Here is a 24,276-nt window from a genome sequence, read left to right on the forward strand (position 1 = left end):
AACTATCTCTATAAAAATTGCAATAAAGAAGTACATGGAAAACATTTTCACGATCCACAAGGACAGAGACACATATGACTACATCTGCCCTGTAGAACTGTAACATATCAAAATGTGCTTTCATAAATACTCTCCTTTGTATGATATCAAACAGAAGATATGAAGCAGGTTTCCCAAATGACTCAGTCCCTGAGTCCGCCACATAAGGAGGCAATATCTTGCTAAAATCAGTATCCTTACATTGTTGCCTTACAGATATTGCTGCTTGCTCATAGCCCAAGGAAAAAAGCAATTCAGGGAATGGCTACAGAATGCAACTTTAATTCTTGGTTGGAAAATTATTGATGAACAGGTGCGGCACCAGACCAATCCAGACAAAATTATTTTTGGCCAATAATTGGTAAATGTAAACCAGGCTTCTCTTTCAACCTTCAGCATCCAAGCCTCTAATCATGAAGCCTTTTTTGATGCAGACCAAACTTGCCAAACTGCCCTGAGAAATCTAGATTTGAGCACTCTGCAATTACAGTAAGGGCCCAGTTCTATACAGAACAGAACCTGTTTTACCTAGAACAATCTAATGACTGCTGAAATTCCCCCACTCCCAAGTATGGAAAAAATTCAGAATGGCTGTTGCACTCCTTGTCACATGCTCTATTTTTGATTTCATATTGCCTGAGGAATGGAATACCACTCCCATGTTATCTGAAGCATTGATAACCCACTTCAGCAGCTTCAGTTTTTTGACAAATAACATTATTGCAGTCTTTTGATAATATCTAAATGTTATCCATTAAAATGATGGGCTTATGCCCTCAAATCCTTCCTAAAGCCAAAAACATTATTGAGAGCAACACTACAGTAGCATACAACAATACTGAAAGGCTTAGATCAACTACTTTAGGTGGTAGTGCTGCACTATCTGTAGAATTTTGGCTAAGGTGTTGATACAGAGGCTGAAAAGTAAGGATGACAAAACACAACCTTGTCTTGCAACTTTCTGGATAGGTATTGCAGTCTGCCACATTCAAATTACATCTAACTCTCACATAGGTGCTATTGTGGAACGTATTGATAAATGAAAAAGCCATTTATCAATGTCAGCATACCTGTGTTTGTCCCGGAGTTTGTCTCTGGAGATAGAGTCAATAGTATTTCTAAAATCCATGAATGCATCACAAGAAAGGATGTCAACACCGAGGAGTATTTGTTGATTAGGTTTTAGAACAATCTTGGTGATCTATTGGGGAACGTCCTGCCCTAAACACTACTTGCTCTTCACCTAAAACTGACTCATTTTCTATCCAATCTGAAAGTTCCATCGCAAGTGCCTGGCACAGAGTTTGCTGATAATACTCAACGAATTGATTGGTCTGTAATTGTCAAGCTTATTTCTTGCACCTTTTTTTAAAGTAAGAATTATAATACCCAAACCCCAATCACTGGGTATCACAGCTGTCTTATTAATGTCCATGAGGAGAGAAGCCAAAATTGGAACCTACCACTTCACATTTGTCTTAAATAACTCTGGTACAATATGGTTACTTCCTGGCATCTTCCCACACTTTAGCTGCTCCAGAGACAAACTTTTACATCTCAGAAACTAAGACTGGGGGCAGTCATGGTGTGTGTCTTCAGAAAATACTCAGCAGGTTTCACTGTGTTGTTTGTTACTACTATAAAGGACCTATGGGGATGTTCTCTGTACTAGAACATGGCTGGTTATCCGAGAAGCAGGTTTATGAATAGCATAGCCTTTCCTTCCTCCTCCATGTCCTTCAAGCACTGAAAGAGTTTACCACTTTTTGGAAAACAACAGATTTTTATTTCATTAATGTTTGTGTAATATTTGGGGAAATAATGTGAAAAACTATTCCTACCAACAATGCACTGACATTTAGAAACTTGTTTTACTATTTAACCTATCAGCAGAACAATCTAAACCAGAATCACTTTTCAATGCAGTGGAATCAATTTTGCCAATTATTCACATACGTATTACAGTTATTATATTAATAATACTGAATGAAACAATAAAGAGGAAATAGGGTTTTTTCTTCTGTGCAACACTAATATCCCCAAGTTCAATGTATTAATTATAGTAAAAGTATCAAAGGCAGCTAAAGACATATATGTTGTTTCATGTATGTGTTATATGTATAAGCACACTCTTCTGACATGCACCAAGGAAGGGATGAGGAATGTTAAGCTCTGGAGATGCTATTGAACTTCACCTCCCAGGATCCCTCATTACTGCCCATAATTGGGTTCCTGTAGTTCCCCAGTACCCAAAGGACCACATGTTTCTCATTCCTACATTAAATCAGGCTTCTAAACTGTTATCAGAGATTAGTATTGATGCAGACTAACCAAATGAATCTTAATCCAGAAAACACTACATAGTTGTTGGTCAATAAGACCTCTTACCTAGGGACAGAAATACATTCCCTCTAAAAATTAGGTTCCCAATTTGGAATGTAACAAACAGCTGTTACCAAAACTATGTTTATTCAGCTTTACCCTACTGCACTAGGGTTCCTAAAGGCAACAGGAGCAGCTGGTGGACCAGTTACATTTAAGAGGGAGAATAAAAGAGTTAAAAACCTTGGCCATCATTCTAAAGAGACCAGGAGTAACTTGAAATTACTATGTATTATTTATTCTTTTATAATTTCTGCATTCGTATTTTAAATTTTAAAATTCTTTGGCTGCCTTAACATATAGGTGGTGGACAAACTCAGTGAACTAACAGAGCAAAAATATGTTGGGGTGATTAGCTTGCATTCTTTCAATGTTACCTTCCAGTCAGTTCAAGACCCACATTAAAACGGTGAGTATTCCCTTAAGGCCCTCTACAGCACAGAATCAAGGTTACTAAGTTACTGGCAGCTCCTACACAAAGAGCCCATCCACTGAAATCATTGGGGAAAGCCCTTTACACATCATGGTGGCATCAGAGTTTCTGGTGGTGATAATGCAAGACAAGACATAGATACTCTGGTAGTAATGTCTATTACAAAACTCCACAGCCTCAGGATATCAGTTTAGTTCTTGTATTTTTACACTACCTACATACTTTATTTATTACAAAAATAATTCAACCTGTCAAGAATCTGTTTTCGTTAGCTTTTCTTTCTCCGCAATGCTATAACTGCCGCAGAGCCCACGAGACTATGATTTGCAGAGACTATGTTTTGTTTTAAATTATTTTAAACATTTTAACTATTTTCGTTATAAGCTACTTTGATTACTTTATATAAGTTAAAGATACAAAAAATATCAAAATAAATTTTAAAAAACTTGACTGTAAAGAAGAATTTGACACAAAACACCTACCAATAGTGGTTCTGGATATAACTCCAATTGTGCTCTGTATAAAACATCATCCATTGCTTTGCGAGCCAGATCCCATTCTCCATTATAACTAGAATGTTAAGCCAAAAAATGAAAACTGACTGCATGCTATAATATAGCGTAATTATTCTTTCATTATCATAGCCATGCATATTATTGATGAGTAGATGTTTAGTAAATGATTTATAATATTACCAATACAAAAATTATACATTCAGGAAAAAAAATCAATAGTATTTGGATTTCAATGATTAAGAGACAGTTTGGTCTAGTGGTTAAGGCAACGGGCTAGAAACCAGGAGACTAAGAGTTCTAGTCCCGCCTTAGGCACGAAAGCCAGCTGGGTGACCCTGGGCCAGCCACTCTCTCTCAGAGCAACTCACCTCACAGGGTGGTTGTTGTGCAGAAAATAGGAGGAGGGAGTATTAGGTATGTTTGCCACCTTGAGTTATTTATAAAAACAATAAAGGCGGGACAGAAAATGAATGAATATATTCTATTTCTAGCCATTTGACCAAGTCTGGGTCATCTTATTTTGTTCCCATCTGTAATGTTAGGTAAGAATTATAAAATTGCAACTCCTATATTGTTTTGAAAGATAAAGATGTTTTTCCTCCAATCAGATTGGCAATTGATTCTATACAACTTTCTTTGTAACATTCACACCCACAATGAATTCAATAGAAATGAGTGGGTCAGAACAAGGATACGCTATTTCATAGTACTTAAAAGTAGCACATTATAAACAGATCGCGTGTCATGAGTAAGGATGGCGAGCAGGGGGCTCCCATCCAGACTGCTAAGCGCATGCGTAGCACTGAGGAATTGGGCAGCCATTCAAAGAGACACAGATTGGGACCGCCTTAACCTTTGGGGTTTATATGTCTGGGTTTTTCCCACGCTTCTTCAGTTTGTTAGGATTCCTGTTATGTACAAGCAATAAAACATTAGAGACCAGTTCCTTGTCTCAGCGTGGTTCCTGGCTGTTAGGACATCACGTCTGGATTATTTGTTGCCTGTACCCATTTTTTATAGCCCAAGAGCCTGTCTAACCACATTACTGAAATTCAGTGGCTATGTTTCCTGAGATTTTCAGCAAAGAACAGTAGTGTATGTCCTAAGTAAAGGAAAAGAAGGAAAAGAGAAAAAAGGAAAATGCTCAAACTCTACCAAACCAGAAGAAAGCCTGAAAATTCCTAGCCTTGCCATGTGCATGATGGAGTTCCATCCATTTGACATCCACTCCTGGTCTGTACTGTCTTGATTTCAAGGTGGCCATGAACTCAACTCACTGAATGGATTTATAGCAGTTACTCTCTTTCAAACCACTTTGCAAACAAAGTCTCAACACCTTTCCAGAAAGATTAGTCAGTACCAAGTATGAAATTAGATGAGATAAAGTATAGATATAGTTCAAATCTCCTACATTTTCAAGTTGTTATTTTGAATCTATTAAATGGCTTGTTACGTATGGAAAGTCATGCTTTAATGCTTTCTCTACTGCTCCAATCTAAGCCCATCACCTCCTCCCAAAAGTTATTAGCTTGTGGGAAATATATAGAACAATGGATATTTTCCCCATGGAAACATTAGTGGTAGGACTACATTAATAAAATTTATGCATAGGGAAAAAATTAATATCCTCCTCTACAACACTACTTCAAAGCAGTTATAAGGGTCGGCTAATTTTAAAAGACACACACATATGCTGTATCTTGGTTACAGTGCTTTTGTCATGTCTGTTTTGGTATCAGAATGCAAATTTGCCTTCTCAATGTGGTTTCCTAACAGTTCCTGGTAAATAGTAACATCTTAACTACGAAGAATTCTCTAAAATTGCTAATTAAAATACTAGACTAGATAATTTTCAAACAGAATGCTATTCTATAAGAGAAATTTGAATATTTAGGAACAACATCAAGAAATTCCATAGGATTACATTAAAACATTCAAGATTTAGCATATTTAGCAGATATGTTTCTGTCATTTGATTTTTAAAGCTTTCCTTTCCATCCAGTATTCATCTAGATACAGGTAGTCCTCGAGTTACAACGGTAATTGGGACTGAAATTTCTGTTGCTAAGAGATGCGATCATAAAGTGCGACATCGTGTGACTGCATTGCTTAGCGACGGCAATCCCAGCAGTCCCTGTTAACAGCATTAACCAAATCCCACCAGTCGTTAGGTGAGGACCCACCTCAATCCAAGCCATTCCAAGCTTGGTCCCTCCCAGCCCCGAGCCTTGGTAAGGTAAGGGACTGCTGCCTCCTCTTTAACTCCCTCCCACTTACCTCCCTACCATCTCTGCCCTTTTGGCCTTCAGCAGTCAGTCAGCCACCACCATCCCCTGGCCTCTACTTCAGCCCCAGCGCTGGTGCAGCCATGGAATGCCACCTCAAGCCCCTTGCCGTGGCCAGCCAGCTAAGCACTACAGTGCAAAGCCCCAGCTGCCCTGGGCTCTGCAGGCCATGCTGCGCCCAGCTGCTTCACCATCTTCCCCCTGCTGCTGACAAGGTGTGCCCTGCCTGGCTCTATGAGAGGCAGCTGCCAGCTGCGCCAGGCCTTCTTCCTGAGGAGCATCGTGAGAACGGCACACAATGTGAAGAACAGCACGCACGGCCTCTGGAAGAAGGCCTGGTGTAAGGACAGGGCAGGGGCACATTGTCAGCAGCAGAAGATGGCGAAGATCAGGTGAGTGCAGCAGGGGGCGTTTGGGGCTTTGTGCTGGGGTGGCTGGTCACAGTGCAGGGCTTAAGGCGGCACTCCTCAGTGGCAGTGCTGTGCACTGGGGCTGAAGTAGAGGCCCAGGGGTGCTGGCAGCCAACTGAGATTGCTGAAGGCCCCAGGCCTCTATTTCAGCCCCAGCGCTGCTGCTGAGGAGTGCCGCTGTACAGGGCTGCCAAAAGGGCAGAGAGGGGGGAGAGGAAGGCGGATGGGCAGAACTGAAGCGCCCTTGTGGCTGTAAGTGTGTGCTGGCTGCCAATCGCCTGAATTTTTATGATGTGACTGTGGGGCGCTGCAACATCTTTAACTTTGGGGACCAAGCGCAAGTACCATTTCTTCAGTGCCACTGTAACTTCAAACAGTCGCTGAACAAATGGTTGTTAAGCAAGGACTACCTGTACTCATTTCAGAACAAAATTATTGTGTTTTCAGAATTTGGGGAGATGATATTTCATCATTGTCAGGTATATACAGGGTTTGCTTGTAAATGTTTAACAACTGGCTCTGCCAGCTCCATTACCACCACTACTCCATGCCACCAAACAGCTATCAGTGTGCTACGTAGCATGGCTCAAGCTCTGCTCTCAACCAGCACACAAAATTCCATAAAATTTAAAGAATGGGTCTCATAAGCTGGTACAAACCAACTCCAGCACATCACTGGATATATAACCTCTCTCACCTATTAGCAACTAATGCATTTATTCTGCAGTCTGCATCTTTAGACTCATCCTGAGCTGTCAATCTCATACTATAACCAGCAGTCTGGTTTTTACATTTTTCTGCATCTTTCTCATCTCCTGCTTTTTTAGGAGAGGAGGGTAATCTTTCAAATTCTAAAGAAACTTTTTTTTATAGTATCTGATTGGTCCTAATCAAGGTTACTGTAGATTTTGCACTTTTTCCCCTCATGTCTATTTTGATTTTACTTAACATAAAAAGATGGACAAATAATTTTTTCTTCATTTTGTGGGGCTAACATCAACTGCTGACTGTCACTCAGGAAGCCACTTTGGACATTTTATAAAAACAACAGCAAGAATGCTGAAAAATTCTTACCTTTGCAATGTCAACTGTGAGATTTCTGGACCCTGCCTCTGCTATCATGTAATGAGCATTGTTTTGTATTATATATTACCTGCTCTAAAATGCACTATTACATGTATATACAAGACATACATTTACTGAACTTACAAAGCATAATAAATCCCTGTTAACATTTGCACCATGAATTCAGAAGAGACTGGAATTCTGCTGTTTATGCCTCTATATTTTCTTACTTGCTGGCGAGGATACCCACAAACACAGATTCTAAAACAAATACAAACATTAAAATTAGCATTGCTATTTTAAAATTGTTTATAGTATACTGTCCAATATACAGTCTTAAGAATATTATGGATTTCCAAGTCAAAAAGAATTATCCCCCAAACCATCAAGAAACAAGTAATTCTTTTGTAGGCCAAATAGGTGGGTCAGCAAAGTGCACATACTATGTAGGAGTATAACAGATTTTTTACATATCAGTGATGCAGTTCAAGAAACATATTTTATATCACTGTCATAACAGTTGGGAAAAAAGTCTTCCAAAGTTGTCAGATGTTTCACATATAGTAGCATATCCAAATAAAAAAATTAAAATAAAAGTATAAAATTTATAATATAATATAATATAATATAATATAATATAATATAATATAATATAATATAATATAATAAATATAATATAATATATAAGTAGATTGCCCAATACTACATTTCCAAAAGATTAGGTTCCATCAAGTAGGTATCAGCTCCTAATGACCACATAGTCCTTCTCCAAGATGCTCCAAACTATTAGGTAAGCTATTTTCTTATCACAGACACAGTAGGTAGTCCTTGCTTACCAACCACTTGTCCAGCGACCTTTCAGTTACGATGGTGCTGAAAAAATAACTTTATGGACAATTTATGACCATTTACGACCTTCACAGTGTCCCTCAGTCACATGATTGTCATTACAATCAGTATGCGTTGTCCTGTGCCTGACCTGTGGTTTTTCTTTTTCCCCCCTTGCAGAGCAGAGAGATTGGAGAGGAAGGGATTGCAAGACAGTAAGCTGTTTGCTCTCCCACACATTGAAAGCAATGAGATTGTGCCAGCAGCCTGGGGCTGGGAGCTGCTAGCATGCTACACATACAGCTTACAATATTCTCTTGAAATCTCCTCCTCTCTCCTTTGCCTGACCCTTCCCCCTGCCCCACAGAATGGAGTGACTGGAGAGGAACGGACTTCAAGAGAGTACTGTAAACTGTTAGTGTAGCGCACCCATGGCTCCGAGGCCTGGGCTGCCGTTGTGATTGCATTGCTTTTGATATGTAGAATGTGTAGCGTGTGAAAGAGTTAATCCTCAGAGATGCAATATTTACTACAAGCTCTATACAAAATTCTGTACTCTAAGGATTCTTCCTGGTTACAAAATGCTGGTATCTTAAAACAAATGAGGCAACAGTTATTTTGGCTGCCAGTGTCAACTTATGATTAGATTTAATTCACACAAAATATTGGAAATAAACTATAAGGAAGAGCCAATCTTGTATGTACCAATGTAGTGAAAGGTAGAGTTTATACTGAGAATAATCATTTTGTTGTCTGTGGCTGCTTGACACATGAGATTCACTAGGGCAGTCTTAAAGGAGAAAGAGCTTTATATCTTTACTGTATTAATGTGCACTTCCTGCTCCTGGTAAAAGCTATATGCTTCTTAAGTTTCCTGTCTGTTCAAGAGGCTTCCGTAGTGACTATGCAGGAAGGCTGTAGAAAATATGAGACCTCTGATTATTAGCTCCCCACTGCAAAGAAAGAGAACCTTATTCCAAGAATTAGAGGCAGATGCTTAGATGTGGCTCCTTAATACCTTGATTAATCATCTAAGTAAAAAGGGTTAGCAGACATGAATCCCAACAGCTTCTGAATTCAGATGGCTCCAGTGGTGCAAGACAAAAGCTGACTTTACAAAGAACAGTGAGCAAGGATTTTTAAAACCATGGTTTGGTTATCATATAACACTAGGGCATAATGGGTGAATTTACACAACACCATAAATTAACTTTATAGATGCTCTGAACTATGGATGATCTGAAGAATTTAAGAATAGCCTCCTGGAATAGACAAAGCCCATCTTAATTCAGCATACTGTTTGTTACATTGTGCTTCTAGGATGCTGAAAAGTAGTAGATGGAGACATACCCCTCGCCTGCTATTGTTCTCTTGCAACTAATATTTAGACATAGGCTGCCCCAAACCTGGAGGTAAAATTGAGAGTTCAAGATAGATAATTGTAGATATTTATTTTTCTATTTTTTTAAATTTTCTATTGGGCCTTTTTATTTTTATAAATAACTCAAGGCAGTGAACATACCTAATGCTCCTTCCTCCACCTATTTTCCCCACAACAACAACCCTGTGAGGTGAGTTGGGCTGAGAGAGAGTGATTGGCCCAAGGTCACCCAGCCAGCTTTCATGCAAAAGGTGGGACTAGAAATCTCAGTCTCCTGGTTTCCAGCCCATTGCCTTAACCACTATAAACCTGTTCTCTATGAATTTATCCAATCCCTTTTCATTTGTTCAAACATGGAGAGATCAGTTATAAAAAAGTCTCTATGGCTTTTTTCTCCTTTGTTTAGAGGGAGGTTCTTGGTACAGAGGTCCTATATGTGAACTACTAAAAAAATAATATACAATGCATCTTCTAAACATTGACACTGGAAATTTGATTTATGAACCCAAACAATCAACTGTATTTTTGTTGTGTTAAATTAATCAAAATTACTAATGCACTTAGGAATCTGAGTAAATGCATTACATCCTTTTCTGCTTTCAGGGCCGAGTTTAATTAACAACTATGAGCTTTCAAAATATATAAAAAGTAATTTCTTATATAATATTTTGCATAATCTTTATATGGTCCAGTGGAATTTACTCATTTTATGTTGTATTTTCCTATTCAATGAGCTGGCTTGTGCAAAAAAGTTCATGGCACATTTATCAGTTCCTCCTTCTGCATACAGAACTTTTGATCCAAACCAACATGGTAGGTAGGTAGGTAGGTAGGTAGGTAGGTAGACAGACAGACAGACAGACAGACAGACAGACAGACAGACATAAAAATTCAGTGTCCTCTTCCACTTGTCAAAAAGAGCAGTACTGGAGCCAAAGCAAATCTCTTCCAATGAGTCACAGAAATTACCACAACTGCTGGACCCGTAAATCATTTTCACAAAGCAATGTATCAATACATTGTAAAAATATTGTATTTTTACAACTAACTACTCTATTGTAAGTTAGGTAAACTGAAATTGAATCACAATATGGATATTGTATGGATTTGAATTCTAGCATGTTCTTTTTAACAGGGATTTGGTAAGCTAGAGTTATGTCAAAACTACCCCTTTGTTTTCATATTCTCTCCTATGTATGTTTTTGTTTTTCAGTGAAATGTATTCTTATATGCTTGTAGCTTTAATTTATTATTATCAATCCAGAAAAAAATTACCTGGAACAGATCTGACATAAAGACTGAAGAGAAACTGCAGGCATATAGCTTAAGGCAGCATTGTATCGTAGCAAAAGGAATGTCAGTACTTCAAACCTGTTAACAAATAAAGGATTATGATTAACTCAAAAAAGTGCTGTTAAGCATGCAAACATAAACATTTTGTCATCGGTCATATCAGCAATGCATATATCTAGCCCATGCTTTAAAAAAAACTGTAATTGTGAAATATTAAGTTATGAGAAAAATATAATTTGGAAATATGCAAAGACTGCTTCTTTAATCTGTACAGTTGAAAGCAACATCGTGAATTTTACCTGTTTTGTGCTGTCAACATTTCTCTCTGCATATGAGGTCCACTATATACAACCCTGGACAAGCCATGTTGAGATAAAGCACCCTCTGTAAGAGCCATTGAACCAATACTGGAAGGCTAAACGAAATAGTTTTTTTTTCAATATATCACTTAAGAAAGCATTAGTGATTTAAAAAAAAAAAAATCAAAAGCAAGCAGTTTATCATCAAGGACGGTTTATAAAAAATATTCCACAGATAAATAACACAGCCCTCTGAAATTGTATTAAGTGAAACTTTTCTTTCGTTGTAATTAAATTGGCAGGCATTTTGGATAACACCCATTTAATTATTCATTTTGGTTGAGAAATTTCAAATAAATCTATGGCAGTAGATCCTACTGCGTTTATTACATATGTTTCCCAAGAGTTACAAACTTCCAAGAAAACTATTGCATATCTTTATTTTAACTGATCGTATTTAGAAGTATGGAAAATACCACTGATGAAAACTTAATACAACAACAAAGAGCTTTCAAATACCTCAAAAGTTGTTCTCTAAGAATATTTTATTCAAATCTGTCCTCCATTTTTAACTATATTAACAAAACATTCCCTAATTGAGTATGTTTGTCTATATGGTGCAAATATCTTTCTGGTGAGTAATATGAATGCAGATATTTAAAATCTTGGTAGATACTTAGTATCTTGTCAATGTATTTTTAATGACAGTGTATATGTAATACTGATGGATGTATGGTAAGCAGGACATTTGCTCTAAAGGACACAAGAATCAATATCACAAAAACAGTGTAAATTACCATCTACCATTTCAGCAGTCTTAGGGCATACGAAGATGTTATGACAGATCCCAATGAAGTGGCATTAAAGAGCCACACAATTCCTCTCCAAAAGTTGCTGCTGAACCATCATTTTTAATGTCACAGAAAATTCATAAATACATGAGTAGTTAGTATCTCCTATTGGGTTTAATTTAAGTTTAAATGTATTGGAACACTAATCAGATTTAATATTTGGCCTGGTTCTGCTCACCTTTTGAAGCTTAGCACCAATATATCAAAAACCAAGTATAACTTCAGCCCCAGAAAGAATCTGTCCCCCTGCCCAATTAGAGATGGAAATTATAGTGTAAGCTCCCCCATTTTAGAAGAAGGTCCACTGACTTATGGGATGTGGCCCAACTTACTTTGTGGTCCTTTTCCCAGCCCCAAAGAATGCCCACCACTAATTTAGATGACAAAAGGCCAGACTATATTCTTTTAAGAGAGACTAGAACAAAGCTATAAACATCATATCAAACAAGAATACTTTTTAAAACTTACTTCATGATATACTGAAGGTTTAGATAAAGATGGAATTGTAAAGCTTAGGATCCTACTGTTCCCCTGTTTATCAACTATTTCCTATGAATAAAATAATCAAGTTATTCATATTCTCAAAATGTATAAAATGCACATCAACAAAGGTAAAGCAGGATATAAGCCTCCCATGTCATAATGACATAAAAATTATTATTATAAGCAAAGATGGAAATGTTTATGTATGGGTAGATGTAACAAAACCAAGCATTTCTTAATTCTTTACATCCAGGACATTTAACTACAATGCACTCTTTGAATCACATATAGTATTTTATTACTTTGGAAGCACTCATTAAAAATCATTACAGTCCTGTGTGAAATAATTTGAAGGTGAGAATGGCTGCAAGACAGACCATCTAGATGTGTTTTGCTTTATTGTGCATCGCAGGTATTGCATTTTTTAACAAAATGAAGGTTTGTGGCAACCCTGCATCAAGCAAGTCTATCGGCACCATTTTCCCAACAGATTAGCATTTTCAGCAATAAAGTATTTTTTAATTAAGGCATGTACATTGTTTTTTAGCATAATGCTATTGCACACTTAATAAACTACAGCATAGAGTAAAGATAACTTTTATATGCACTGGGAAACCAAAAAATTCATGTGACTGACTTTATTGTGATATTTATTGCAGTGGTCTGAAACCAAACCTGCAATATCACCGAAGTATGCTTGTATATGTTTTCACTTCTTTACTCATGAAATAAAAATTGCTATAATGCCACAAAATATATCACTTAAAATTAGGGATTATTACTGTAAAACTCTCTTGAAAACAATATACATCGTTTGTAAGAGTCAATGGAGAGACCATTCACACATCTATAAGAGTAATTAAATGCATTAAATTATTAGTATATTCCAATAAAATGGTATTTAGGTTCTTTAGTGGCATTACTGATTTTGCTAGGCCTATTCACCATTTACTAATTAAACTCACTGCTCCAGGAACTGATATTTATTGTTCTCCACCTAGACTTTGAGATCTTATCTTTCCCTTCATGATACCTTATCTATCATGATACCACACAGATAACTTACTTTATTTATCTATCTATCTATCTATCTATCTATCTATCTATCTATCTATCTATCTATCTATCAAACTTGTCACCGCCCATCTCCTCCGAATGGAGAGACTCTGGGTGGTTTTAAGCATAAAACAGTAACTATACAATAAAATTCCAATATAAAATATAGACTAAAAACAAATTTAAAAACTAACAAGTATAATAAAATCCTGATGGCTATGGTCTCATTCAGTTCTTGAGTAGGAGGGGCACTTCAAGGCACTAGCCAACCCCAAGTATGATTATTCTCCTCCCTGCCCCAAGCCTGATGTCAGAGCCAGGTCTTCAATTCCCTCTGGAAGGCTAGGAGCGATGGGGCTCATCTCACCTCCGGGGGCAAGAAGTTCCAAAGGGCAGGCGCCACTGCAGAGAAGGCCCGCCTCCTGGACCCTGCCAGATGAAATTCTCTTACAGACGGGGTCCGCAGCGTGCCCTCTCTGCATGACCGGGCGGGGTGGGCTGATGAAATAGAGAAAAGACAGTCCCTCAGGTAACCAGGTCCCATGCCATGTGGGCTTTAAAGGCAATAACCAACACCTTGAATTGGACCCAGAAGCAAACTGGTATCCAGTGCAGCTCACGAAGCAAAGGTGTTATATGCGCCCTTCTAGGAGCACCAAAAATAGCCCACGCGGCCGCATTCTGGACCAGCTGAAGCTTCCAGATACTTTTCAAGGGTAGCCCCATGTAGAGCACATTGCAATAGTCTATATGGGAGATAACAAGGGCATGAGTGACTGTCCAAAGGGCCTCCCAATCCAGGAAAGGGTGTAACTGGTGCACAACACGCAGTTGTGCAAAGGCCCTTCTGGCCACGGCTGCCACCTGCTCTTCAACCAGGAGCCGTGAGTCCATGAGGACCCCCAAGTTACGCACTGGATCTGTCTGGGGCAGTGCAACCCCATCCAGAACCAAAGATGACAAAATCCCGGATACGGCAGAGCCCTTAACCCACAGCCACTCCGTCTTACCAGGGTTCAGCCAAAGCCTGTTGTTCCCCATCCAGACCCCCACAGCCTCCAGACATTCAGAGAGGGTGGTCACAGCATCACTTACTTCACCCGGGATGGAGATATACAGTTGAGTATCATCAGCATACTGATGATACCTCATCCCATGGTGACGGATGATCTCACCCAGCGGTTTCATGTAGATGTTAAATAGGGGAGAGAGAACCAAACCCTGCAGCACCCCACAAAGGAGGGGTCGAGGGTTGGACCTCTCACTCCCTATCACCACCGATTGGGAACAGCCCTGGAGGAAGGAGGTGAACCAGCACAGCACCACGCCGCCCACCCCCAACTCCCTGAGCCGACCCAAAAGGATACCATGGTTGATGGTATCAAAAGCCGCTGAGAGGTCAAGAGTGAGGATGGATGCACTACCCCTATCCCGGTCCCACCAAAGATCATCCATAAGTGCAACCAATGCCATTTCCATCCCATATCTGGGCCTGAAACCTGACTGAAAGGGGTCTAGATAATCCATTTCCTCCAGAACCCCCTGGAGCTGTAATGCCACCACTTTCTCAACCACCTTCCCCAAAAAGGGGAGGTGGGAGACTGGATGAAAATTATCCAGTACAGTAGGGTCCAATGATGGTTTCTTGAGGAGGGGATGTACCAAAGCCTCCTTAAAGGCAGTTGGGAACACCCCCTCCCTCAAGGATGTATTGACCATCACCTGGACCCAACCACATGTCACCTCCCGAGCTGCCTTTACCATCCAGGAGGGACACAGGTCTAGATGACAATGGTGGCATTTACTGTCCTGAGGATCCTGTCCACTTCCTCGGGTCCAACCGGATCAAACTGTTCCCAGATAACATGCTAAGTATGCTCCCTTGGTATCTCCACAGACCATGTGTCACACTTGGAGTCTAACGTAGAGTGGATCCGAGTGATTTTGTCTTGCAGATGCTCCGAAAACTCCTCTGCACGGCTCTGTAGGTAGGTCATTGTGCCCACCTTTCCCAAAAGGGATTGAGTAATTTTAAACAGGGCCGTTGGGTGGCATTCTGCAGATGCAATAAGGGCGGAGAAGTATTGACGCTTCGCCACTCTTATCGCCATCAGGTAGGCTTTAATAGCGGCTCTAACCAGTGTTCAGTCGGATTCAGTCTTTGTCTTCCTCCAGCAGTGCTCTAGATGTCTCTTAGTCCTCTCAAAACCCTCAGCTCCTCCGTAAACCACGGGGAGCATCGAGTACGATGAGGCAAGAGAGGTCACACAGGTACGATCCTGTCCTTCATGCATTTGATAAAATAAGCTTCATGCATTTGATAAATAAGCTCTGACCCAAGAAAGCATATGCCCCAGCAACAGTGTTAGCTTTTATGTTGATAACGATGCTGTTCTAAGTACAACTAAAAGTTTAGAAATACCAGTTTAATTTCCTTTTTTTTCTAGAATCAAAATTTTACACATTTAAACCTTATATATGCCAGCTGCAGTGGTACAGTCAAATACTGCTGGTGAAAGGAATTGAATATATAACACTGCTCTCATGGGTATTATCCAGGCCATTATCATACACATTATCATACACAGTATTGTTATTAGTATAATTACTTTTTGTTTATGAACATGAACTTGCCAACAAAGTACAGAGATAAAATTAATTACCAGCAAAGAGACTGTGTCTCCTACCACTTTGAAAATGAAATCTACTGAACTTATACCACAGACGACAGCCAATGAAAATGTGGGAAAAGGACTTAATGGTATGAATCCATTCTTCCTCATTCATACCTATTACTAGAAATCAATTTATATATACCCATCTGCATTCATACACAGTTTCTCACTTTCAAGCAGAAGACATATTCTATTCACTTAGGAGTCCTCCTCTACTCCTAAAACAAGCAAGGAAGATATGTATATGCATCCCACTACAGCAGTGTGCCTATGAACATCCAATTTTCCTCTGATCTCTTTTTTTCACACAATAGAAATATTGATGACTGGGAAAGAAAGTCCACAAACAAACAAACAGCAGAAGCCTATCTCCGGACTCATTCATTCCAGAATAAGACTAGCACATTTTCTTATACAACCATTCTCATGGGCTCTGGACTAAGTTGGGCTCTGGATGTTCTTAACATAGCTCCATAAATGAATTATCCCACCATTTTCAGAAGATCTTAATGGGTAACCATGTAACCCCAAGAATGATCAAATATTCTATACCCAACCACTTTAAGCTAGTTCCTTCATCCAACTATACCAAAATTGAAAAGCCAATTAACAGAATAGAGAACACCATTCAGGATGTTCATATTCCAGATTTTTAGTATTTGTCATCAAAAATATGGCCATTTCTACCAATGTCAGAATGACAAAAAGTTGCTATAGACACAACAGGTTAAAAGAATCTAAGGATGTCAAACAATGAAATTTAATGCCACCTAGAGCCTTTTTTGGAATTGAGTAACATAAATTGTTGAATGAATGAATGAATGAATGCTTAACTTTAGATACAAACCAAATTGTAAACTCCTAGTAGAAGTGCTTCTATGCAACCACTGCTTTGTAGATCTTTACTAGCAGAAACAGCAAGATAGCACCATATCAATTCTGGAAGAAACTGAAGTGTGAACTGCAGCAGAAGTTCCTCACCACTGCGATAAAATTCAAACAGCTGGTGACAGACTGGTTCCAGCAGCTGAAATAAAAGCAAGCATTAAATATTTGGCAGTGTTTAACATTTCATTGTAAGATTAATTTTCTCACTACTTCAAGAGGTTCCATTTGAAGTGTTACATTAATTCCCAGTATTTAGTAAGCCTCATTTGTTTCTTATTCAACAAAGGTAATCCTTGCACAGAAGAGAGGAAAAAAAAATCCCTTTTTAAATTTTTGCCTTTCATTAGGATCACAGCAAGAGAAAGAACTGAATCTTCATTACCTAAAATTACAATAAGTATCATCCTTCCTGAAGACTATTTTATTTTCTTTTTTTAAAAAGGTACACATGCAAAGTTGTTTTTTATAATAATTTTATTAGATTTAGAACAAAGATAAAAACTACAAAAAAGAAAAAAACTAAAAAAGTGTGACAACACAAAAAGAGAATAAATTTTTAAAGATTACATAAAGAGGGGACTTCTGACTTTTAACAGCAAGAATATGCAACAATTTTCCATAATCAATCCCTTACTCTAGATTAAACCAAATCACATTATTTCTATAAATCATTCTATTAGCACATTATAAAAATCACCAAATACATTTGCTCCTTCCCCTTATATTAAAAGAAAAAAATACAAACCTCCTAATCAATTCCCCACTAAAATAACATTTATTTAATTATTTCCTTCCTACTACTATTCTATATTTTTCTGTCTGCTAAAAAAGAGATCAAACTAAAAAGCATGTAAATTGTCTGCCATTATAGTTAATATAACAACAATTATAATAATCATTTTAAACCTAAAACCAAGCAATTATTATTATATCTTATTAAACTTAATCCAAATCATTAAAGAGAAGTGAAGTCAAACAAGCCCTAAAAGCAATCCAAATAATTATTCTTAAACCCTTACCCCTCTTCAAAATAAATCAAAGCATTTACATATCTCCACAATACACACAAAGCATTTTTCATAAAGAAATCAAACAACCCAACTGCCCCCGTTAAAAATTCTGACTTCTCAGCAAAAAACCTCTGATAGATAACAACCCCTTCTTTTCCATAACATTCCATCAAAAAGTCAGTCCCACTCATGGCTTGCAATTCATTCTGTTCCTTTAAATTCTTCAAGTCGACTGCCCAGTCTTCATCTAGCATTTTAGCAAAAGCCTCAATCTCACTGTTAGTAGGAACATTTCCATCATTGTTAGGCTCTTCAATTTCGTCCACAACATCCCCAGCCGGATGACACATTTTGGAACTGATGTTCTCAACTACCTCCCAAATATCTTGCATAGTAACTTGACAGGAATCAAAAAGAATCTGGTTAAGCTCACAACGGAAATCCAAGAAAGTCTGCTTGAAATCCTCCATGTCTCACAATGTAGATTATGGCGCCCCCTAGGTACTTAACTAGCAAAAGTAGGAATTAATGGAAAATTTCCGAAGAGATGTTTACACAAGTGAAAATGCGATAAAAGGCAGCTCTCCAGGGAAAGTAGCAGCAGAAAGTGAAAAGTTCAGAACAGCAGATTCAATGTGTAGGAGGATAGTAAAGTCTTCAAATTTATTAAAAATAAATAAATAACAGGGAGGCAATTACATGATCTCAACCCTTCTTAATATTTGGATGGAAAGCAAAATCCAAAACTTAAAAAGAATTTTCTTCAAAAATTAATCCCAAAAATAATGATAAGCACCAAGAGAGTTTGCTTCTCGTTGTAAAAAGCCTCTCTAAGGGTACATAAACTTAACAAGAAATAAATTGGGTGATTTAGAAATGGGATGGCTGGTCTTAGTGTCCTTTTAAGGCTACAGAGCAGCTTGGAAATGGTGATGTCCCAGCCTCCTGGCGGCTCTTACCAGATTAGCGCAAATGCTGTTTGCCATCCTCTGGCTGCAAGTCGCCATTCTGGAAGGCAAATGGGATGATTCCAAGCGTTTTCTGTCTGTGAAAGCGCTCCAGGGCCTGAGCCCAAAAAACCCTGCCCCGTTGTCAGTTCTGCCCGTGGAGCCCGCGGACACAGCTGTTCAGTCCGCCATGTTCCCGCCGGAAGTCCTCACATGCAAAATTGTATTCAGTTTCACGTTAGCTTGAGAAGAAATCACACTGTTTAGAAATTAAGTTTCTAGTCTTCGTGGCTATATAGAACAGTATCTACAAAAAGTTAAAGACATCCACTGGACCTAAAAAAAGAGTATTTTGAAGAGGGAAACAGAATTTTACATTCTATTTATTTCTTACTTCTTGTTATCATGTCACTATACAATTTATTCCAATGTTCATCCCAACTCCAATAATAAATAAATAAATATCCACATACCTCACTTTGTAGATCTTGAATAACTTTATATAGAGATGAAACCAGGGAAATCTTGTCTTTCAAATTTTTAGCATAACTTGCTATAGATGCTTCTGGCACTGTCTAGCAAAAAACATTTACGATATACAGCTTAATACATCATCTAATATACACCATCTTTGTAATTAAAAAAAACAAACCCTGTGGAATTAAGCATATCTTTTTATCAAACATTGAACAAACTGGTAGATTCAAAAAGCTTACAAGCATTGGCAAGAGGGCAATGGCCCTCTTCCACTATCGCTCTTGGAGGCTGGAATAGTATTAATTCTAGAATTTTATACTGTAATCTCTAAGAAAAAATAAGTATAATAAATATTTTATAATTCACTAGCTTTGTTTCAAACTTTCTTGTAAATCAAGAGTTATGGATTACCTTGAATTCTGATAACCATTCTTCTACGATCCCTGTATCTGCATCCAACATATTTCAATGTGTTCTTAATCTTCAGCCTTAAATTGTGGGGCACAAGAGATAAGTGTTAATTTTCCAATACCTTTTTCCTACAAAGCTGGGACCACTACAGCAAGACTCTGAAATCTTTTTTTTTTTTTTTTTTTGGATGGAGAACTGCACTTGCCCTCTGAATGGATGCAGAAAAGAAAGCAGAACCAGAACAAAAACTTAACTGATAATTTTTCCCCTTCAGTTCAATAGCAAGTATGAGAGGGACTTTAAGGGCCACATTCAAGATTTGAAGGTTGTGCCCAATGGCCCTGAACTGTAGATATACAGCATTACGAAAAAAGTATTCATTCTGCTCCCATACTGTGTGTGTGTTTGTGAATGCAACTTCTTTCTTATCTTTGATGCTACAGTATCAATATAGCCACGTAGGGCATACCTAGATTAACTAATGACCAGTGTATCTCCAGTCTGAGTCAATTTTCTCCTAACGGTTAGATGCACAGAAAGGTAACAATATGCATTCACAAATATCTCCTTATATCAAAATAATAATACCAAAATATTACTAATGTAATTAGTAATTACAAATGTGAACTTTATTAACAACATATTAATACAGTAATCCAAATCTTAAACCAGTGCACTATATAATCAGATTTCAAATACACGTTTTCCATTACCTAAAAACAAGGAAAATATGAACTTCTGCTAACAATGCTTCTACCTATTATTTTCTATGCACAAGTCAATATGTTGTACTAATCACAGGCTGCAATCAAGTGCATCTGCACATAGCATTATATTGTCCACACTTGATAAAGTATAAAATTAAATAATATGAGGAATGCTGGCTCTATGGTAGCCAAAAATCTGGAGGAGTCTGTCAGCCTCTTTTCAGGCTAAGAAATTTTAATATTTATTTATTTTGGCATATTTATATGGCCACCCACCTCACAGACAAGTGACTCTGGTCAGTGTACAACAAAACTAAAAACAATATACTGTATACAACAAATACTATTATTATTAAAAGGCACAAAACTAAATAAAATAAAATATATATATTGGGCGAAGAACAGGTCTTAATTACACTGGAGCCATCTCAATATTCCACCAGTCCCCTGGGGTCCCCAGGCCTGATGACACAATTAGGTCTTGAAGGACTTCCAGAAAGTTAAAAGGGATGAGGCCAGCCTCACTTCAGGAAGAATGTTCCATAAAGCAGGGGCCACAGCAGAAAAGGCCCTTGGCTAGGACCCATTAAGTGAAGCTCCCTAGCTGACAGGACCTGCAGCATGCCCTCTCTGCTAGATCTGGTAGGACAGGCAGATGTAATCAGGGACAGGCAGTCCCTAAAATAACCCAGTCCTATGCCATGAAGGGCTTTAAAGGTCAAAAACAGCACCTTGAACTGGACCCAGAAACAGACTGGTAACCAATGTAGCTCACGGATTAGAGGTGTAACATGTGTTCTTCTAGAAACACACATAATTATCTGCACTGCTGCATTCTGTACCAGCTGAAGCTTCCAGATACTCAAGGGCAGCCCTATATATACTGCATTACAGTAGTCCAACTGGGAGGTGACTAGGGCATGAGTGACTGCAAGTAGAGTCCCTCAATCTACGAACAGGCACAACTGACGCACAATGCGAAGTTGAGCAAAGCCCATCATAGCCACGACTGCCACCTGCTCCTCGAGCAGAAGTCGTGAGTCTAGGAGAACCCCAGATTGCACTCAGGGTCTGTTTGGGGCACTGCAACCCCCATCCAACACCAAAGATGGTATAGTCCTAGAACCAGTGGGCCCCAAAATCCAAAGCCACTCAATCTTGCCAGGGTTCAGTTGAAGTCTGTTGTTCCCCAACCAGACCCTTACAGCCTCCAAGCACTGGAATAAGACATCCACAGTATCGCTTAATTCACCAGGGGGAAAGATGTATAATTGGTGATGGATAAGCTCACCCAGCAGCCTCATGTAGATGTTGAATATGACTGGAAAGAGCACCGACCCCTGCAGCACCCCATTCAGTAGGGGCTGAGAGCGGGATCTCTTCCCCAATCACCACCGACTGGAATCAGCCCTGAAGAAAGGAGACAAACCACCACAACACTGTGCCACCCAACCCCAACCTTCTGAGTGATTCAGAAGGATACCATGGTCACTGGTTTCAAAAGGTGAGGATGGATACACAACCCGCATCCCACCTACGCCAGAGATCATCCAAAAGCGTGACTAATGCTGTTTCCATCCCCTACCCAGGTTTGAATCCTGACTGAAAAGGATCCAGATTATCCACTTCATTCAAGGTCCTCTGAAGCTGTTGCATAACCACCTTCTCAACCATCTTCCCCCAAAAAGGGAGCTGAGATACTGGACAAAAATTGTCCAGAATGGTGGGGTCCAGCAATGGCTTCTTGAGGAGGAGGCAAACCAAGGCCTCCTTAAGAGGTAATGGAACAACCCCCTCACTCAAAAGGTATACACAACAGTTTATGAAGCCTTATGCCTTTTAATAAAACTTGTTAGTCTGAAAAGGTGCTACTATACTGGATAAATATGAGGAAGAAAGAACAAATTACTTGACAATAGCAGAGTAAGCCCACTCATATTCAGAAGAGAGGCAGCATAAGGAAAGTAGTATACATCAAGAATAAGAGATCCATAAAATAAATCTTTCCACAATTGTCTGCTGTTAGATAAACTATACCACTGACAGAGTTATTTTCGGAGTGCAGGGGAGAGAAGAGAACTTCAAATATAAGTACAAGTTCTTGATCAGTGAGAACCGATGTATTTTGACCAAAACATACTAGTTTGTCTGTATATGCAAATACTGAAGTAATCAGTGTCATCATATATAATCTGAAATCATTTTCATCCGTGTTTGCAAAGAACACTTTAAAGGGAAGATATGAGATCTTGCACAATAGTCCAGACATAAAATAAATTATAGAACCCACTTCAAAATATCACTAGAATATCAAAATCTCATAAAATGTCATGAGAATTGCCAAATCTTGGGAGATTTCAGCAAGGTCAGATTTCAGAAATGTGTAGAAATTAATTTTAATAAGTTAGTAAATGGTGATACAAGCTTTATCAACACTGAAATGCATCTGCCTACATGTTGATGGATCTGGGTCTAGAGCTTAACAAGTTTGTAGGTTCTTTTCACTATTTCTATCAACAGAACACCAGTTAATCATGAGAAAGGATAACATATTATTTCCACAAATCCAGGGAACATTATCTTGAGCTGTCAAGACCGTACAGAAACGAAGACTTTTTTTTCTGCAGTGTATTTATAACTACAGAGAACAAGTGACTCATTTAAGAACATTTAATAGTCTTTAGAATGCTTTTTTTCTGTTAAGTAACTATTTGATGGAATCAGAAACAATTTAAACTTACTGAATATCTCTTTGGAATGCTATTGTGTATTTGCTGGTGTCCCTTTCTTGAAGCAAAGGCTCAAGTTATAAAAGCACAAGGTATTTCTGAAAGCTACAGGGCATGTCTCTCTATCACAGGATTTCTCAACCAGAGTTCCGTGGAACCCTGGTTCCTCGAGAGGTCACTAGGGGTTCCCTGGAAGATCATGATTTATTTAAAAAATTATTTCAAATGTGGGCAACTTCACATTGAAGAGGTAAGTTTCATATTTTATTTTTAGTTTAAGAGCACTGTTAATGCATATATACAGGTCTACACATGAAACAAATGTAATAATTTTGTAACTTCTGGCCTATATTTGAGCTTGAATGTGCAGGGGCTCCCTGAGGCCTGAAAAATATTTCAAGGGTTCCTCCAGGGTCAAAAAGTTGAGAAAAGCTGCTCTATCAAGACAAAAAGGCAAGAAAAATATGTTATCAACAGGACCATACACAGCTTGTTTTATAAACTACTCAAACTAGAACTAAAAACAAAGCTCAATAATGCTTTCACAATGTCCCTATGATATCAACATAATGGTTTTAGCCAGATTTCTTTAATTATGGACAAATATGCAACTAATTCAGAAAATCTGTTCTAGTCCCATCCCATGGAATTTCACATTTCAGAGCAGTGGACATTACTACACACTATATATTATACTATACCTGCATTGTACATAAAAAATTATACCTAGTCAAGATAAATGAAAGCCAAATCTTTCATAAGCTCATAAACCCATCTCACAAATTCTGATTTCTGACACATTTCAGAAGAACACAAAAGATTTTTTTATGAAATTGTTTCTTAAAAAGCTGATTCAGGAAGAAAAAAAATGGTGTGGTCATCTTCTTGTCACTTTATGCAATTTAGAAACAATATTTTCATGCTCAAGCTTGGTTTTGCCAGATATTTAATTTAATAATTCTCCTGTTTATTTATTTAAGTAACATTTATTATAGATTTTGATATACCTAATAGACTATGACAGCTCATAAAATGGTTAGAATACCAATGAAGGATGAGTGGCATACAGGTAGTCCTCACTTAATGATGCTAATTGGGACCAGAAACTTAAT

At 38.3% G+C, this 24,276-nt stretch overlaps 1 protein-coding gene and 1 long non-coding RNA gene across 4 annotated transcripts in view; one reads left to right on the forward strand and one right to left on the reverse strand.

Annotated features, from left to right (window-relative positions):
• LOC134497822 (uncharacterized) overlaps positions 1-7,311 on the forward strand; it is a 35,304-nt gene extending 27,993 nt beyond the window's left edge. The window contains exon 4 of the long non-coding RNA XR_010067954.1: positions 7,083-7,311. This is a non-coding gene — a long non-coding RNA (uncharacterized LOC134497822). The remainder of the gene's footprint in view (positions 1-7,082) is intronic.
• HYCC1 (hyccin PI4KA lipid kinase complex subunit 1) overlaps positions 1-19,902 on the reverse strand; it is a 33,015-nt gene extending 13,113 nt beyond the window's left edge. For all 3 annotated transcript variants that reach the window (XM_063303755.1, XM_063303757.1, XM_063303756.1), the window contains exons 1-8: positions 19,729-19,902; positions 19,314-19,415; positions 16,843-17,022; positions 12,250-12,330; positions 10,931-11,046; positions 10,614-10,709; positions 7,274-7,390; positions 3,333-3,424 (exon numbers count right to left, since the gene is read on the reverse strand). In XM_063303755.1, the coding sequence (XP_063159825.1) occupies positions 3,333-3,424; positions 7,274-7,390; positions 10,614-10,709; positions 10,931-11,046; positions 12,250-12,330; positions 16,843-17,022; positions 19,314-19,415; positions 19,729-19,779 (835 nt within the window). In that variant the 5' untranslated portion in view covers positions 19,780-19,902. The remainder of the gene's footprint in view (positions 1-3,332; positions 3,425-7,273; positions 7,391-10,613; positions 10,710-10,930; positions 11,047-12,249; positions 12,331-16,842; positions 17,023-19,313; positions 19,416-19,728) is intronic.
• Positions 19,903-24,276: the final 4,374 nt, after the last annotated feature.

This window comes from Candoia aspera, chromosome 4, assembly GCF_035149785.1.
Source record: "Candoia aspera isolate rCanAsp1 chromosome 4, rCanAsp1.hap2, whole genome shotgun sequence".
NCBI classification, from domain to species: domain Eukaryota; kingdom Metazoa; phylum Chordata; class Lepidosauria; order Squamata; family Boidae; genus Candoia; species Candoia aspera.